Consider the following 17,961-nt stretch of genomic DNA (forward strand, 5'->3'; position numbering starts at 1 on the left):
GTCAGGGGAGACTTTCAAGAATCTCTACAAGTCACACCAATAAACATAGAACCATAGAATGGTTTGGGTTGGAAAAGTCCTTAAGGATCATCTAGTTCTAAGCCCCTTGCCATGGGCAAGGACACCTTCCACTAGATCAGGTTGCTCAAGGCCCTGTCCAACATGACCCAGAACATCTCCAAAGCAGGGGCATCCACAACCTCCCTGGGCAACTTGTCCCACTGTCTCACCACCCTCACTGGAAAGAATTTCTTCCTAATCTCCAGTCTGAATCTCCTCCCCTCATGATCAAAGCCATTCCCCCTCATCCTATCACTACAACTGTCCCTCCCTGGCTTTCTTGTAGGTCCCCTTGAGGTACTGGAAGGCTGCTCTAAGGTCTCCCCAGAGCCTTCTCTTCTCCAGGCTCAATGGCCTCAACTCCCAACCTGTCCCCACAGGGGAGGTGCTCCAGCCCTCATAATATTCTCCAGCACAGAGCAGTAAAATCTGAAATTTGAGGCACCGAACACTTTTATGAAGCCTCTCAGAGAGGTGGCAGCTGCACCTGTAGCCATGTGAGCACACTGCCCTTCCAGCAAGGGTACCCTTGCCACCTCCCAGGATAACTTCCTGCAGAGAGACTACAGCATAAAGCACCCCCACTGCAAATATTTGAGTTCTTGAGAGACCATTCCCTTGTTTTTACCTTAGGAAAAGGATTAAAAAGCACATTCTGTTTCCCATTCAGCTTCACAGGATCACCCTGTATCAACCTCCAGCAGCCAGCACCTGTACTTCATCCTTTTGAATTTAAGGATGCAATTCATTCTTTTCCCTCAACTCAGGTACTTTTCCAGAGCAAAGTAAGTAAATACCTTTATTTAGCTTCTAAAAGAAGTACTTGCACACAAGAATTTCTATCATACTGATACCTGAGATCCCACATAAACTCACAGAACAGCTTATTTATGTATTTATATTGGCTTCATCCATATAAAAAAACATTTATTTAAAGAAACTTCAGCTTTTAAGCCTGGATCACAAATTCAGTGTTTCTCATTTGACAGTTCTAACTGCAATACACATTGAAGGAAATTCAATATAAAGCTAAGAAAGGATTGCTATTTTTCTTGAAGTAGGTGATGACAGTGTCATACAACCACCTTCCAAAAAACATTCAGGTTATATATACAGAGAGTTTGTCCTGCCTGTTACATCAAGGTTTCTTATAACCATTTGTAAAGCTCATCACAAAACATAGTAGTTTCACTCCTTTAATACTGGACATATTGAATGAATAATTAACTGGCAACTTACTCTGTGTTACATTAATCAAAATTCATTAAGAACAGAGCAAAAACTATCCAGGGTTGCCAAAGTATTCTATGTGGCAGTACAGAATGACAACAAAAGGAAAGATTTTAAAGCACCTGTGTACATAAAAGGTTTTCTTACATCACTTTTTTTTCCCTTTAGAGGGCTTTGCAAATAAAGCAGGATCAATCTGGTCTCTAGATAAACCTCTGACCGAAAAAAGCCTGGCTGCTCTTTCCTTTAAAGTGCCTCCACATTTCAGTCCTAAAGACATCAATTCCATCTTCAGTTTATCTAAACCAAGGGCTTCCATTTCAGCAGCAGAGTTGAATGCCAGTAGATCTATTGGTTCCACCTCCTGCAAAGAGAAAAACATCCCAATCAAACTATTACTGTTTTATTCAGGGTAGGGGGAGGAACAACCACAGACAGAATGCTTCATTTAACAGAAGACCTTCGAATAAGATTACCTCAAAATCCTAATTACAGCTGAGCAATATGTATTCTGTTGGATAGTCTCATTCTTAGTGGTACCAAATGCTACCCAGGCAAAGCACTACTGCCTGGGTAACAGGCAAATCTTAGCAGAGATAACACACCCTAGAGGAAGGCTGAATGCTCAGGTGAGCTTTGTACCTGGTGTCGAACTGTGCTGCTACAATTTTATTCCTCCCAATGCCTCTGCTAGCTGAAGGCTCGCTCTAACAAGTCCAGTCAAGCTGCAGATGTGCTTAGGCTTGCAATGTATAGAATCATTAAAGATTGGAAAAGACCTCCAAGATCATCAAGTGCAACCTTCTACACAACCTCCAAGCCGCTCAGAAGCGCTGATCATTTAAAATTATACCAACACTGCTGAACTTCTACAATTATTCCACTAGAATTAACACATTCTGCTTGCAATAGAGGAATGCTGAGGGGGAAAAAAAAAAAAAAAAAAAGTGTCAGTATTGAATCCTACTCCTTTGGAGACAAGTAGTGGACACTGGTTTTACCCCCAAGGAAGTACTCCCAAGAAAATGGAATTAAACCACCCTACCACCTGACCCAGTAGTTCAGAAGCTTAACCTTGGCTTCAAAGCTAAACAGCCCTTTTTTAACCCAGTGCATAACACAACAAACATTATCCCCAGCAGTAGCAGGAAGAGGGATGAATAGTTATTTCTGATGCAGTTACACTGTGATTACAGAAATAGATATAATAGCACCATCTTTTTAGTAAGATTAACCACAAAAATTAACTTCTGAAGCTCACAATTCATCCTGCCATAAAAAAAAAAAAAAAGGATTAAAATTTGATCTTAAAAAGGAAATTAGTATATTTACAGAATAATTGAGGGTGAAAGGGACCTCTACAGATTGTCAAGTCTGGGGCCTTGCCCACAGAAGAACAGGGACTAGGCAATTCAAATGCTGGAATTTAGTAACACACTAAACATTAATGCTAAGCATTAATACACTAAAAAAAAAACAAAAACATAAAAATCTAAGAGCATTTTGTTCAATAATTAAATCTATGTATTAGTCCTATGGTATGTACAGTGATGGAGTTATCAAAGATTTCAGAGCAAGAAATAGCAGCAGTGAGAATGAGACTACTCCATTATGAATTCAGTAAAAACAATTAACACTAGCAGAATTAGAACCTTTGTCCTGCTAAGCATATAAAAAGAGACTGGTTGCCTCATTAGTCTCATCCTACTTTAAAAAAATAAAAATATATCCATCAAGGACTACTTTAAAAATATTTCCACCTGCAATAACAATCTGCCCACTGCATTGGTGGAGTTTCCTGTTCTAGGAATAGACACAGTCTCACAAATGCAGAGCAAAAGGTAAACAGCAGAGAATGGTAAACATCCTGTTTAAAATATGCCAGCTCTAATAGTACAGTAAATGACAAAATCCTCATTTATCAGATTATATCCCCAGCCTTTTTCCATCTAACTGTATTGAATTTACTAGAATGCCAGCATTGACAGCTGATGGCAGACTTCCTGCTCAAACTGAGAAAAGGCATTGTATTATCTAATCCAAGCCACTCCCTAGACCAAAAGAAGTCACATGTTGTTTTATTGTTGGAATTAGGCTAGATTCTGTGCTCCTAAAAAAATTTAATAGTAATATTATGCAAGAAGCAATGAAGCACAACTGTCAAGTATTATATTTACTGTCAAGTAGTAGTTATTTGGTTGGTTTTGTTTGTTTTGTTTTTTTTTTTTTTTCAATTCACTGGGAAAAGCTACATCCTCTCTTGGCTGGAAGACTGATCCAAAGCCTCTTTGGCAAGAGAATCTCAGGCATCCTCCTGTGAATCACCAGGGAAAGAACTTCATGGTCAGCATTGCTCCTGCATCTGGCTGAGGGCTGTGACACCAACCCAAATTGCCAGTGAAGATAATCATATGGCAACAGTACAGACCTGCTTCCACCACAGATACACTGAAGGATCTGTTTCAAAACCACTCTTCCATCACCCTCTGCAGTTCAGAAGCAGCCCAACATTTACACTAACCCTGCCTTCTCTAGTGCAGGAGCTACTCTTTTCAGACTTTTGACTATCAATGAAGAACTGAAATTTGCAGCAGACTACTAGGGTTATCTATGAACTAGACTCGAGTCTTTTTATAATGAAAACTTTGGTTTGATCAGGAGCATCTACTTCAAACAACTTCTGATTTAAAATTTCAGGTAAATTATTAACCTAAAGGTCAAATTAGGTTATAAATAGTCAAATGGGACAGTGTTTGGTAACGTGTTCAAAAGTACTTGTAAGTCTTTCATCCTACAGATGAAAAGACTACAGATCCTCCCTCACCCAATGAAGAACTTTGGATCCAGAATGCATCTATTTATGTAAAAGGAGAAAAAAAAATATATAGGAAAAACCAAACCAACAAAAAACCCAACCAAACCAAAACACAACAAAAACACACACACAAAACCCCCAAACAAACAAAAAAACCACAAACAAACAAAAAACAAACAAGAGAAACATAGGTCTTGAGAAAGACGACAGCCAAGGGCAACTACACCCTAGCAGAAATTCTAGACTATTAAAATCTTATTTGAATCCTTCCTGAATTCATTCTCCTCAGCATCTCTCATGACAACAGTGCCATACTACAATTCAATCTTCTCCATGGAGACCAAGAGCCTTCTTTGGCTGCAGATTCCATTAACTTGCTACATTCCATTTTCCAAAGTCATATCATATATCTTCAGCTAAGGTGTTTTTCTTTTGAACCTTGGGGTTGTTTTTTGCAGTTTGAATCAAACTTTGGAGACTATTAGCTTCTTAGGGAGACTAGGATTCTAATTCAAGCATGTACATCAAATGCATTGAAGTCATAGGGTACAAATCCCCACCAGGATCCACAATGGGGAAAGTGACAGTAAAAGCAGCTGAAGAAAAGAAACTTCATACTTACTGTGCTCTGTGACTGGTTCGTTTCCTGTGCTTTAGAAGAAACATTTTCTTGCTCCTCTTCTTTCAGAGCCTGGGTTATTTCACTCTTTTCTTGGGCCTCTTCCTTCAAGGGCTTTGTCACTTTACTGTCTTCTTCATCTGGAATTTCAGTTTTCCCACCGGAGCTTGTCTCTCCTTGCAGCTCTCTTTCAGTACCTTCTGCCTGCTCCAGCGGTTTCTCAGCTGCACTACTAGCTGGACTATCCTCTACAGAACCCACAGAGCTGCTTGAACATTCATTGGATTTTCCAGCAATTTCGTTGTATCTGCTTCCTGATGGACAACTTCCGTCAGATGCACGAGGAGAATCATCTTCACTCTCACCCTCAGAGTCTGAACTGTCAGCATCATCCAATCCTTCCAATCCCAGCCTGGCACAAGCAGTATGTTACAAATTAATATTCAGCTATTTTAACTTCTTGGTTGGGTTTTTGGTTGGCTGGTTGGGTTTTGGGGTTTTTTAAATAAAAATTGAGACAAAACAAAACCCCCCAACAACAACAATTCTCCCTCATTTTTCTTTCCAAACTCCTTTCAGAGAGACACAGAATATTCTAGCAGTTGTTTAGGATAGTTTAGTAAGTGAAAGAGCTACTTATATTCCCAAACCAGTATCTTTTTACAGCATTCCCAATACAGAAATGTGTCCTACCTATTGCTACTCCAGAAACTTAAAATCATTAAGACTTCCCTTTTATGTTATTATAGGTGAAAGATGCCAAGGGAAAAAAATAAATCTTTTCAAGTTCACTGTTAATTTAACTCATTAATGAAAAAGGACAATGAGAAGCAATAAAACATAACATGCTTATTTTTGCAAATCAAGTTTGTCTGCTCTAAATGGAACAGAATTGTATTAACACAACATTTAGTTTCACTCCTCTGTTTAATAATTTCAATTTTCTTATTCATAGAATGGTTTGGGTTGGAAGGGACCTCCGAAGGTCATCTAGTCCAACCCTTCTGCAGTCAGCAGGGGCATCCTCGACTAGACAATGCCCAAAGCCCTGTTGAGCCTCACTTTGAATATCTCCAGGGATGGGGCCCCAACCACCTCCCTGGGCAACCTGTTCCAGTGTTCCATCACCCTCATAGCAAAGAACCTGTTCCTAATACCAGGTACAGAGGACATCAGAACATGAGGACATAGTCTTAAGCTGTGCCAAGGGAGGTTTAGGCTGGAGGTGAAGAGAAAGTTCTTCACAGAGAGAGTGGTTGGCCATTGGAATGGGCTGCTCAGGGAGGTGGTGGAGTCACCACCCCTGGAGGTGTTCAAGGGGGGATTGGATGTGGCACTTGGTGCCATGATTTAGATAGTCATCAGGTGTAGGGTGACAGGTTGGACTCGATGATCCTTGAGGTCTCTTCCAACCTTCTTGATTCTATGATTCTATGATTCTAATATCCAATCTAAATCTGCTCTTCTCTAGTTTGAAGCTATTGCCCCTCGTCCTGTCACTGCAGGCCTTTGTAAACAGCCTCTCTCCATCCTTCCTGTAGGCCCCCTTCAGGTACTGAAGGCAGCTATTAGGTCTTCCCAGAGCCTCCTTTTAAGTCTACATCTCAGGTAAAATGTTGTTTACTTGCATGTACCTAACCTTTCACCCTGTTGAAAACTGAATACTTGAGTGTTAAAGCAAGGCATAATGCTCACCAAAAACATTTTCTTTTTCGAGGTCTTGTTTCATTCTTTCCGGATTCACCTGGACGCTTCCGACTCTCGCTGCTTTCTGGTGACACCATTTTGCTCGAGGTAGCCTGCAATCCTTCAAAACAGAAGTCAGAAGTCACACCACACAATTCATACATGTTGTAATTTCTATTTATTTTTATTTCAGATGCAATTCAAAACGGCAACTGAAAATAATCACTTTTGGTGCACATTTATGTAGACACAAAAGCTTCAAAAGAAACTCAACAGCAGCAAAAGCTTTCACACACAGCTTTACTAAGACACATAGTTAATTGAAGTTGGATTCCTGAATTGAAACTCTCAGCTTCTACACTCTGCCTTAAGTTTCATTATCAAGCTGCCAGCAAGGTAAGACTCCATGGAGAAATAAAATAATTACAGAGAACAGTAATTGAAACAGGGTATTTAATTCCTAGTATTTTACAGAAGACCTGTTTGTATTTTATTACTTCAATGAAAATGATGCAATTTTTACATCTGAACTACTAACAATACCTCCACAGAATTTTGCTTTTATGAGATAACAATTTCCATAGCGAGATGAAGCATTTCTTGTATCTTGTATGCTCTTTAATGCAATTTAAGAGAAACAGCAGACAGAGGAAAAATTACGTCCAACATTTTACTGGAATTTATAATTTCATTAAGAGTTAGTCACCAATTAATTTTTTAAAAATAAATGTTCATACTGGAGTGAGGCTATAGGGACTTTTAATTTGCTTTATTTTTCGAGGAGAGAAAGTGAGGTTAAGCTGCAATACCTTTAAGTACTGAATCTTCCAGTCTCTCAGCCATTTCATGACACTGCTGCTGGTAGTCTGCATTTGTGAAAATGTGCTTTGGCTCCGCAAGCTTCCGCTGCAGCCTTTCCAAGCGCCTCTGCTCTTTTTCTGCCTCTCGTTCTGCTTGCTGCTTCACCCATTCAGCCATCCTGCAGATGACAGGACATGAAAATCAAGAGCATTTCCAGCATTTGGTGTAGTACCAGTTGCTGAATGGTTCTAACACCTGCTATAATGAGAGACAGTGGGAAAAGACAACTAACAATACCCAGGGGAATGACTAAAGGAATATATAGAAATTCTGTTAAAGAGGAGAAAGTAAAGCTCATTTTGGAAGCCAGAAAGAGCAGTAAGGTCACATATGCCAAATACCATGTTCCTGATGCTTCAGAGAGAAGAATTTGTAAGAATTCCAGTTGAGAAATCTAAGCGGTACAAAAGAGTGGCATGATCACATCTATTTTGCATCTATATAATTCCAGAAGAAAGAATCCTGTTGGCTTCTAGTCCACCTGTGTTTAAGATTTGACTTTTGCTGGTTTTAGTGTTCAAAACAAAATTTCATTGCTACAGCAGCTTGTTATTTGACCTGTGACAGTGACCTACAGAGTCAGTTTATCTACAATTCTAGCTTCCGCGAGAATGCCTTACGCTTTTTCATGATTGACATCCCGAAGTCTCCTTCCACTGAGATCTCGGCAAGCCTCTCTATTTGTTGTCTTTTCAATCTGAGCACCGAGAGCTCGCAGCATAGATCCAAACCCTGAGAGAAAAACAAAGCCATCAAGGTGAGCCAGTACACAACGAAAATACAGCGAATTCAACACTTCCCTCTCCCTTAACTCAACTGAAATAAAGGGTAAGCTGAAAGTCGCACTGTGTTGGGAGTTATCATTGGGTGAAATGCTGAAACACTGGGGGGGGTGGTAAAAAAGGTACCCAGTGTTTACCACTCACCTCCTTTTTGTGTTCCTGATATGACACAAGATTGACTCTAGGTTTGCTAGAACCTGTGCAGCACTTCTAACGTGACATCCTATTTCTGGACTTCCCCAGCAAAATGGTTTGAAATCTTTTTTTTGTATCAAGATAACATTTTGGATCCTTTCTAGTTTAGCCAAGATATACCTTCCCCTAGCAAACAAATTCCCTTTAAAAAAAATCTAACAAAAAATACCCTCTTTTAGGAGATAACCTTAGCCACTTCATCGAGATGATAATGATCAACAATATTATGCTGGAGAGCCCTCCAAAATGGGTTTCTAGATGCTCCTCAGCCTCATAGACAAGACTGCTAATTTCTCTCACTTGGTCCCATCTTGTGTCATCTATATCTTGTGAGAGACACTTGTTTAACTACCTCAAAAAACCAATGTGGATTAATACTAAAGCAATTTGAAAGTGCTGAGCACTGATTTTTAACTTGAAGCTCAACATACTTATACCTCAGGGCCCCAAAAATAACTTTAAGGAGTGTTACAAACAGTAACCAAAGCAGACAGCATTCACTAAGGTTGCAAGTGCTGAATTAGGTCTGGTAACAAAATACTTCATTCTCTAAGCCTGAATGATCACAGAATGGTTTGGGTTGGAAGGGACCTTAAAGATCATTAGTTCCAATCCCCCTGCCATGGGCAGGGACACCTTCCACTAGACTAGGTTGCTCAAGGCCCTGTCCAACCTGGCCTTGAACACCTCCAGGGAAGGGGGATCCACAATCTCCCTGGGCAACCATAGCTCCCTTTAGGTCATACAGTAAGTCTCAATGGTTCTGACTTGTGTTTGTCTGCCTGCTTTTATCAGGCTTTTAAGTTATATGGTCAAAACAAAAGGAACAAAGAATTGTAGACTGACCCAAATGGCACATCAGCAACACACAGTGAGTCACAGAATGAGTATCCTGAGTCACCCCAGGATAACTGAAGCTGATGGTCGAATGTGATGAGGCCCCCTATACCCATGAACTTCCACCACAGCACCACTTCTAGGGTGCTTAAAGAAACTGCAATACCTCATAAGCAATAAGATTTCTTTCCAGTTCTATCTAATGCTGAAGAAGGCAAAGCTGAGCTGCAGTCTGATGTAAAGATGCACTTTTTAGTGCAACAGCTGGAAAATTCTGAGATCTAGAGTCAAAAAGCAAACAAACGGACTCCAAGTACACTCAAATACTCTGCTAGACTTGCTTCATCCATCATGTTTCACTTCAAGGAATGTCTATATTATCAGTGGCTGCATCATTTCATACAATTAATACACATCCTCAGTAAGAAAAGTAAAATATTTTGTCTGTAAAAGGAATCTAGCTTAAATTCTTCAGTTCTTAGGCTAATGAGATCTTGGAATTTGTAGATCTTTTTTCAAATAAGATTAAAAAAATATTAAAAAAAATTAAACTAGGCCATGTAACACACTCAAAATCATAGATTGGCACTTTTGTGCCAAGTGACCACAAGTGAAACTTAGGAATCTAAGAAGCAAGGTGTTTTTAAACACAATCTGAACTCTAAAGTAATTTTTATGCACATTACAGATTTCTACTAGTAGAGCTAAACTGACTAGGGATGCAAAGAGCTGTGCCAGCAAAGCCATTAGCTGAACTGAAGCTTCCCTGGCCATTTTCAGCTCTGCAAAGTAGATTTTGGTTTCAGCTCACAGTCAGTCACCCACATTTAAAGAGACTTGACAGAGACGGGTTAGGTCTGCTGCTGTCAGTATAGACCACGGTGCAATAAAAGGGTTTTTTTAAACTAAGAATCTAATTGGTAAAAAAGCAGTTAAGCTACAAACCTCCTTTTCCACCACAGAGTCTTGGTTCCAGACTATAAACAGCTCCATCCTGCAGTAGATCTTCATCATTAACCAGTCGCCCATTACACTTCACATACAAGCTCTCGTCAGGAATATTCTAAAACAAGCAAAAGTGAGTCATATAGAATCAAGAATTGTTTCAGCTGGAAAAGACCTTTAAGATCATCAAGTCCAATCATTATCTAATTCTACCTAGTCTGGTGCTAAACCATGACCCTCAGCACCACATATCTGCATAACACTTTCAGGAATGGGAATTCAACCACCTCCTTTGTGACCCTGTTGAAGCGTTTGAGAAACCTTTCAGTGAAGAAGTTTTTTCTACTATTCAACCTAAATCTCCCCTGAGGCAACTTGAGGCCATTTCCTCTCATACAATCACTTGTTACTAGGGAGAAGAGACCAACCCCCACCTCACTACAACCTCCTTTCAGGGAGTTGTAGAAAGCAAGGAGATTTCCCCTTAGTCTCTTTTTCTCCAGACTAAACAACCCCAGTTCCCTCAGCTGCTCCTTATAAGACTGAAAATAATTGACTGGAAACTTTCTGATAAAGAAATAATTAAGGAGTAACATTTCCCGACTTTCTACAGGCACAGAGAGAAAGCAAAAAGGAGACAATTTTAAAAACATTAACACATGTAACTAATTACACTTTTTTCCATAGTTCACAAAATACTGAGTTTTGTTTAAGTACTTGGGGTAAGGTTTCCTATAGCACAACTTTTCCCTGCTGTGCTATAGGAAACCTTACCCCAAGTACTTAAACAAAACTCAGTATTTTGTGAACGATGTAAAAAAATTAAATGTATATGTTCCATGTATGTATCAGACTCCAGGGCTGTCTTATAGCAAAGCCTCCTGCTCAGCTGGACGACAGGAATAACGTGTACCCACACCTGCGATGTGCCACAGCCCGTCAGTGGCCACCGCAGCTGGGCCACCGAGACACATTCCCAGGGCAACCTCAGAGTCTCCATCTCTGGACGGATCCCACCGGAAAACGTTACTGTGCGACCTTCTTTACGCAAACCTATTTTGGCTGGGGGAGATTGGGTTCGATGATCTCCAGAGGTCCCTTCCCACCCCTACCATTCTGCGACCGTGCAAGGGCTGGCTTGCTACCCACCGCCGGCAGCAGAAACCCGGCAGCAGAAACCCGGCACCCTCCCCCCCACACAAGGCCTGAGGGGACGACGCCGCCCCACAAGCGCCACCGCTTCCTTTTCACCCTCTGTCGCTCACCAGCTCCCGAGCGCGATGACAGAGGAGGGAGCGCACCGAGCCGCCGGGGGGCAGCGGCAGGAGCCGGGCCCGTGAAGCCAAGGGGTCCCGCACCAGCACCGCCATTACTGCCTGGCACGGACAGCTGCAGCCGCGCATGCGCCTGTGACGACAGCGGCGCACGGGCACCAGTCGCACGCGCACCGGACCGATAGCGGCCGTCCGTGGGCGGCAGTGCGGCTGAGGCGACGCCCAGCTTGTGCTAGGGTCGTGGGAGGTCTTTCTCTCTCGCGGGTGGTTCAGGCGGGCTGCTCATTGCTGTTAGCTGCTTTTCCTTAAATTGAATTGTAAAAATATTTCTTGCTTGGTGGGTTTCTCTTGGTTTCGGGTTGCTTCATAGAATGATAGGGGTAGTAAGGACACTCTGGAGATCATCCACTCCGACCCCCCTGCCAACGCAGGATCACCCAGGGTAGGTCACACAGGAACGCATCCAGGCGGGTTTTGCAAGTCTGTAGAAAAGGAGACGCCACAACCTTTCTGGGCAGCGTGTTCCAGTGCTCCACCCCCCTCACAGTAAAGAAGTTCCTCCTTCTGTTGAGCTGGGACTTCCTGTGTTCCAGTCTCTGTCCATTGTCTCTGTGTCGGTGTGAGCTGAAATTCCCCCCCACCAACAAGTAACCAGGCTAGCCCAGTCTGGAAGCAAATGAAGGCTGTATTTACAAGCAGAGTCTAAAATCTACGATGAAATGCAGTGAATATGTACAAATATACAAAATTCACAACATTTACAAATATATACAATCAACAGAAAAAGCACAACCGATCTCCCTTTGCTTCCCCCCAAGGGGACCCTCCCAAAGGGGCCTCTCTCTCCCAGGAGCTTCCCCCCAGACCCCCCTGGACAGAGAAGCAGAGTTAGTTAAGCAGAAAGTTGTTAACTTAGCTGCCAAGGTCAGTGTGTGTTATCTTCAGCCAGAAGAGAAAAAGAAGCAGCAGCCAGACAGCCCAGCAACTGCCCCCACTGCAGAACGCAGAATGTGCAGAGTGCCCACTTTGTTTTGGGTAATAGTTCTTAAACATTTCTATCTATCCAATGAAAGTGTTTGGAACAATCGTTATTTTGCTTTCTTACACCCAATAGTGACTTATTTACACTCTTTCACTTTCTCTGTTCTGAACTTTGCAAGGAAAAATTAAAAAGACAGTTTCAAACCATCACACTCACCCTTCAGGTATTTGTAAACATTCCTAAGATCTCCCCTCAGTCTTTTCTAAACTATACAGCCTCAGGGCTCTCAAGCTTTTCTTCATAAGACATGTTTTAGGGTTTTTTAAGTGCTGGAGGTTCAAACTGGACTGGAGGCATCCTGAGTTTCTGATGTTTTGGAGTTAGCCTGATGTTTTGGTCTTTATAGGGACCCAATCGATAATTTTTATACCTGCAACCCGTATTTTCTTAGATTTTAAACTTTGGAGTGGTCCTGTTACGGACCAAATAATTTCTAGACATATAAGATTAAATGTGAATCCAGGTGTTTCTAGCAGTCAGCCTTTGGGAGTGAAAACACTGGAGCATGGCACCCTTACCTAGGAGGGAAGGAAAGATCTCATCACACTATAGAGCCTTACACTGGTGTCTTGGTACCTTGTTTTAGGAAATATCCCTGAGCACCGTTTGTGTGGAATGTGTTACTCAGAAATTCCCCTGTCATAGCTTTGAGTGATAGCAAGAAGCCATCACAGGGAGCAGTTTCTGTCCCTTTACCTTTCTGCACAAGAGAGCCCTGTCATTCTAATTCAGACCATAGTGTGCAACCTACCAGGGTGTAAAGGCTTTTTTACAGCCTGTCACATCGACTGTAAGCATGCAACAGCAGACAAAATGGACCATGGCTCCAAACATGCTCGTCTTCTATACTGTTTTAGTAGTGGTGGCAGCAGCAGCAACGTGAGAATGGAAAGACTTCATACACCTCAGGCTGCTGGGAAGCATCATTGCTATCACTGCCAAGCTCTGCAAGTGTGAGAAATGTAGTGGAAATGTGCAACTCTTAGTTGTCTGATCAAATGTGGTGCAAACTTCATGTAAGGGCTTGCAGGATGATGGACTCTGTCCCTATGTGTGTTTTGACCTATGTATGGAGAGATGCCACGAACTGTGATATTTGGGGTAGATTCAGTTACATAGTCACATAATACATCAGTGTTAAAGTGGAGCAGGAGGCAACACTCAGCTCTACAGGACCTGGGGGTGCTGGTTGATAGCAAGCTCAACATGAGCCAGCAGTGTGCTCAGGAAGTCAAGAAGCTCAACAGTATCCTGACCTGTATCAGGAATGGTGTGGGCAGCAGGAGTAGGGAAATTATTGTGTTTCTATAGTTGGCACTAGTAAGGTCACACTTTGAATACTGGGTCCAGTTTTGGGCCCTTCACTATAAGAAAGACATTGAGGTGCTGGAGCATGTCCAGAGAAGGACAACAAAGCTGGTGAAGGGTCTAGAAAACAAGTCTAGTGAGGAGTAGATGAGGGAACTGGGATTGTTTGGTCTGCAAAAGAGGAGGCTGAGGGGAGACCTCATTGCTCTCTACAATTCCCAGAAAGGATATTGGAGTGAAGTGGGGGTTGGTCTCTTCTCCCTAGCATCAGGTAGGATAGTATCAGATAGAACAAGAGGAAATGGCCTGAAATTGTGCCAGGGAAGGTTTAGATTTGGTATTAGAATAAGTTTCTTTCCTGAAAGAGTTGTCAGGCATTGGAACAGGCTGCCCAGGAGGTGGTGAAGTCACCACCAGGGGGTGTTCAAGAAACGTGGGCATGGCACTTTGGGCCATGGTTTAATGGCCATGGTGGTCTTAGGTTGGCAGTTGGACTCTATCTTAGAGGTCTTTTCCAACTGAAACAGTTCTATGATTTTGTGCTTTATGGTGCTGTGATGACATGGGGTAACTTAATTACCCATTAGGAGGAGATTGAAGAATTGGTTCGAAGAAAATGCACACATCTCCCTCTCCAGGAAAGGATGCAAACAGAGGTACAATGGCAATCCAAATGGTGTAGCTACTGCATTCTTTGGTGGCTTTAAATCTCCTCCATGTCTCAACATAAGCATCCAACCAAAGGATATTTGAAAGTAGGTTGCTACCAGCTGTGGTAGGAACTGTTGCAAACACTAGCAAAGATGTGGTTGGGCTGCTCCAAGATCTGTGGTGCAGGGTACCTGATACCCTGAAAAACCTCTGTTAGCATGTGAAACAGGCACCTGTTTGGAGCCTGCAGATAAATTAAGGTCTTAGGCATCAACATTGCTTTAAAAAGATGGGACTTGTGTCTGAGCTTGTTGACTGTTCCAGAAATGTTCAATGCTGTGGTTGTCTCACACTTTACTTGCAGAAGAGCTATGCTGCTTGGGCAGGCTTGTATGAGTGTGGATAGATAGCTCTTATGCTTGGATGTCTTAAGCTGGTGTGGCAAAAGAGGAGGAACCCAGGAAGCAAAGAGGCAAAGAGGTGATGTGGTCTACAGATGGAGACTTCACACGCAAATGTAAACAAATTAGTAATAATTTAATTAAGGAGATGGGATTTCTCCACTTAATTGTCTTGGCCAACTCACAAACTAAACTTCCCTCATCCTTTCTTATATTAATTTTAGCTAGGATGTTTTCCTCAAAGCATTTTGACCCAGTCTAGACCATCCCTTACTGTCTTTCTGTAACAAGTTGATATTTCCAAACTGTGTTGTGTTCCTGGAGTCTAACCATTCAAACCTCATGTCTGTGTAGCCTGGAAAAGCTGTGGTTATTTTCTGATGGATTAGGCCCAAATGGGGTGCATTAAAAAGAGTGTGGCCAGCAGGTCAAGGGAGGTTCTTCTCCTGCCCTGGTGAGATCACATCTGGAGTATGGTGTCCGGTTCTGGGCTCCCCATTTCAAGAGGGACAGAGGTATATTCGAGAGTATCCCACAAAGGGCTACAAGGATCATTAAAGGACTGGAACATCTGTCTTATGAAGAAAGGCTGAGAGACCTGGGGCTGTTTAGCCTAGAAAAGAGAAGGCTGAGAAGAGATCTTATTAATGTTTACAAATATCTGAAGGGTGGGTGTCAAGAAGGGGCCAGGCTCTTTTCAGTGGTGTCCTATGATAGGACAAGGGGCAACAGAGATACAAACCTAGAACACAGGAAGTTCCACCTCAGCTTGAGAAAGAACTTCCTTACTGTGAGCATGATGCAGCACTGGAACAGGCTGCCTAGAGCCCTTGTAGAGTCTCCTTTTCTAGAGACTTTCAAGACCCATCTGGATGCATTCCTGTGTGACCTGCCCTGGGTGATCCTGCTTTAGCAGGGGATAGGACTTGATCTCTGGAGGTCCCTTCCAACCCCCATCATTCAGTGATTCTATGATTCAGATTCAGTCAACCTTTTATTTTAAGTCATGTGATACTGCTTTTTCCATTTATAGTCACATTTCTGGCACCCAGGTGCCACCTAATGTTAAATACCACTAGATTTGGGGTAATTTTGTTCATATTTGGTGTCTGACTGAAATGTAACTGGTACTAGTTGAGCTATGCACATACACAAATGCGGATGAATAAGTATTTTCTTAGATCTGTGGGATTTCAGTTGCATTCTGAGGGCATGATTAATTTCCTCCATTGAAACTCCAGTGATTGGTGCTGAGGGTGTGGAGCTTGCCAGTACAGGCCAAATAGGTGGAGTTGGAAAGAGTTGGGCCACATGCCTGTCCAGTGGATGTTCTGAATCACTGTAATTCACAGGTCATTTGATCCATGTCTTTTCTGAATGTTTTGGATTACTCTTCTATCTGTGCTGATGAATTCTGGCCTTAGACATCTGAATTCTACCTGCAGATAACTATAGCTGTGATGTACCCATGAGGATGAGAGCTGCCTGTAGCAGTCATAGTGACATAGATCAGGTCCTTTATGGATCATACATTGCCACTTAACAGGTAGTCTGGGGCTTTTACTGCCATAGTCAGTTCTGAGTGACTGTATCTAGGTGACTTGCACACAGGCTATGAAGCAAGTGACGTCTAATAGGCAGAGGCTTTAAGCTTGGTCCTACAGCAGTGCTGGGTGTATAGTCCTCGTTCTTGTGATTTAGCTAGTGCTACCTTAATGGCAGTGGGTGAGTGTACCTGCATCTCTTGTTCTTGGATACACTATTCTATTTCTAGAACTCATCAAAAGTCTATTGCCTTGCTCCTCAAAAAAAAAAAAAAAGTCTAAATAAAGTCAGAAAGGCTGTTATTATAGCTTCCCATTTGAAATGTACTTTATTAGAAATGTTATTCTCTTGATAAGAAAAATGATCAGTCTTTGATTCTGCACTGGTATTTTAGACTTAATTAATAAATCATGCTTGCCACTTTTCATTTAGAAAGGATTTTGCAGACATAATTAATTAAACCTGACAGGATCCTTGTGGGATAAGTAAGTACTCTGACTTTTTAAATAGCGAGACTTGGGCAAACTGGTTATAGTACTTTCTCAAATCAGTGGAAGGACGAAGACTGGAATTTAAAACTTCACGCTTAAGAGATAAGTCAACTCATTCTTTTCTTATTTTGATGTCTGTGAGTGTGATGCCTGAGTTATTTGGTGTAGTTCTGTGGCCTATAACATGCTGTGTGTTAGAATAGACAATTTTCTGCTTAAAATCTCTTAACTTGATTTGACATGGAACCATACCTTTATCTGCTATGTGTAACTGTCACAATGCTGCTATTCATTCATTCACTCTTATTGTTTCCTCACCTATATTCCATTTTAATAGTAGTAGCAGTGCTTTATAGTGCTTAATGATGGTCTGTTAGGACCAAGGTCACATTATGCAAGAGTGTACAGAGAGAAGGTGTAAAGTAGTCATTGGCCCTTGCCTTTTAATCGGCACATGAAAGATGCCTGTGGGAGTGAAGAATACAAACCCAGTTGACCACAACATACCCTGCTTAACAAAGGATGTGTCAAAAGTTGCTCTGATAAGAATTCAATGTTTCTCACTTCTAAAAGTGTTCATAGACATAGGGAAGACAAAGGATGAAAGATATCATGTAAAGTATTGGAGCAGTCCAGAGGAGGGACACCTGGGCAGGAGCACCTCTGCTATGAGGATAGGCTGAGTGAGCTGGGGTTATTCATCCTGCAGAAGAGAAGACTCCAGGGGGACCTTATAGCTGCCTTCCAGTACCTGAAGGGAACCCACAAGAAGGCTGAAGAGGGACTTTTCATAAGGGTGTTCAATGATAGGACAGGGGGGAATGGTTTTAAGCTGAGGGGGAGTAGGTTTAGACTAGATCTTGGGAAGAAGTTCTTATGTATGAGGGTGGTGGGACTCTAGAATAGATTTGCCCCCTTCCTGGAGGTGTTCAGGGCCAGGCTGGATGAGGCCTTGAGCAACCAAGTCTAGTTAGGAGGAATCCCTGCCCATTGGCAGGGAGGTTGGAGTACATGATCTCCCTAGACCTGCTGGACACTGTTCTTGATGCAACCCAGGATACCATTGGGTCTCTTGGCTACAAGGGCACATTGTTGTCCTGTGGAGAACTTGTAAGGTCTTTCTCTGTGGAAGTGCTTTCTATCAGGGCAGCCCCTAACCTGTACTGGTGCATGTTGTTACTCCTTCCCAGATGCTGAGACTTTTTCATAATCTTTTTGC

General features: G+C 42.1%; 1 protein-coding gene across 1 annotated transcript; it reads right to left on the reverse strand.

The window, feature by feature from the left end:
• Positions 1-890: 890 nt before the first annotated feature.
• On the reverse strand, positions 891-13,180 carry SDE2 (SDE2 telomere maintenance homolog). Its single transcript, XM_054397276.1, has 8 exons — positions 13,098-13,180; positions 11,296-11,536; positions 10,031-10,148; positions 7,892-8,003; positions 7,220-7,389; positions 6,420-6,531; positions 4,728-5,136; positions 891-1,654 (listed from the first exon to the last, which is right to left on the reverse strand). The coding sequence occupies exons 1-8, from the start codon at positions 13,178-13,180 to the stop codon at positions 1,439-1,441; spliced, it is 1,461 nt and encodes a 486-aa protein (XP_054253251.1). The 3' UTR covers positions 891-1,438.
• Positions 13,181-17,961: the final 4,781 nt, after the last annotated feature.

The sequence above is a fragment of the Indicator indicator genome, chromosome 2 (genome assembly GCF_027791375.1).
Source record: "Indicator indicator isolate 239-I01 chromosome 2, UM_Iind_1.1, whole genome shotgun sequence".
Classification (NCBI taxonomy): domain Eukaryota; kingdom Metazoa; phylum Chordata; class Aves; order Piciformes; family Indicatoridae; genus Indicator; species Indicator indicator.

Excerpts from the sequence above, each read along its gene's own strand:
- SDE2 (XM_054397276.1), bottom strand. The coding sequence starts at position 13,180 with ATGTTTGGAGCCATGGTCCATTTTGTCTGCTGTTGCATGCTTACAGTC. Across the intron at positions 8,004-10,030 it reads ACTCTGTGGTGGAAAAGGAG|GGTTTGGATCTATGCTGCGA; the intron begins GTTTGTAGCTTA and ends TTTTTCTCTCAG. Across the intron at positions 1,655-4,727 it reads CGAACCAGTCACAGAGCACA|GAGGTGGAACCAATAGATCT; the intron begins GTAAGTATGAAG and ends TTCTCTTTGCAG.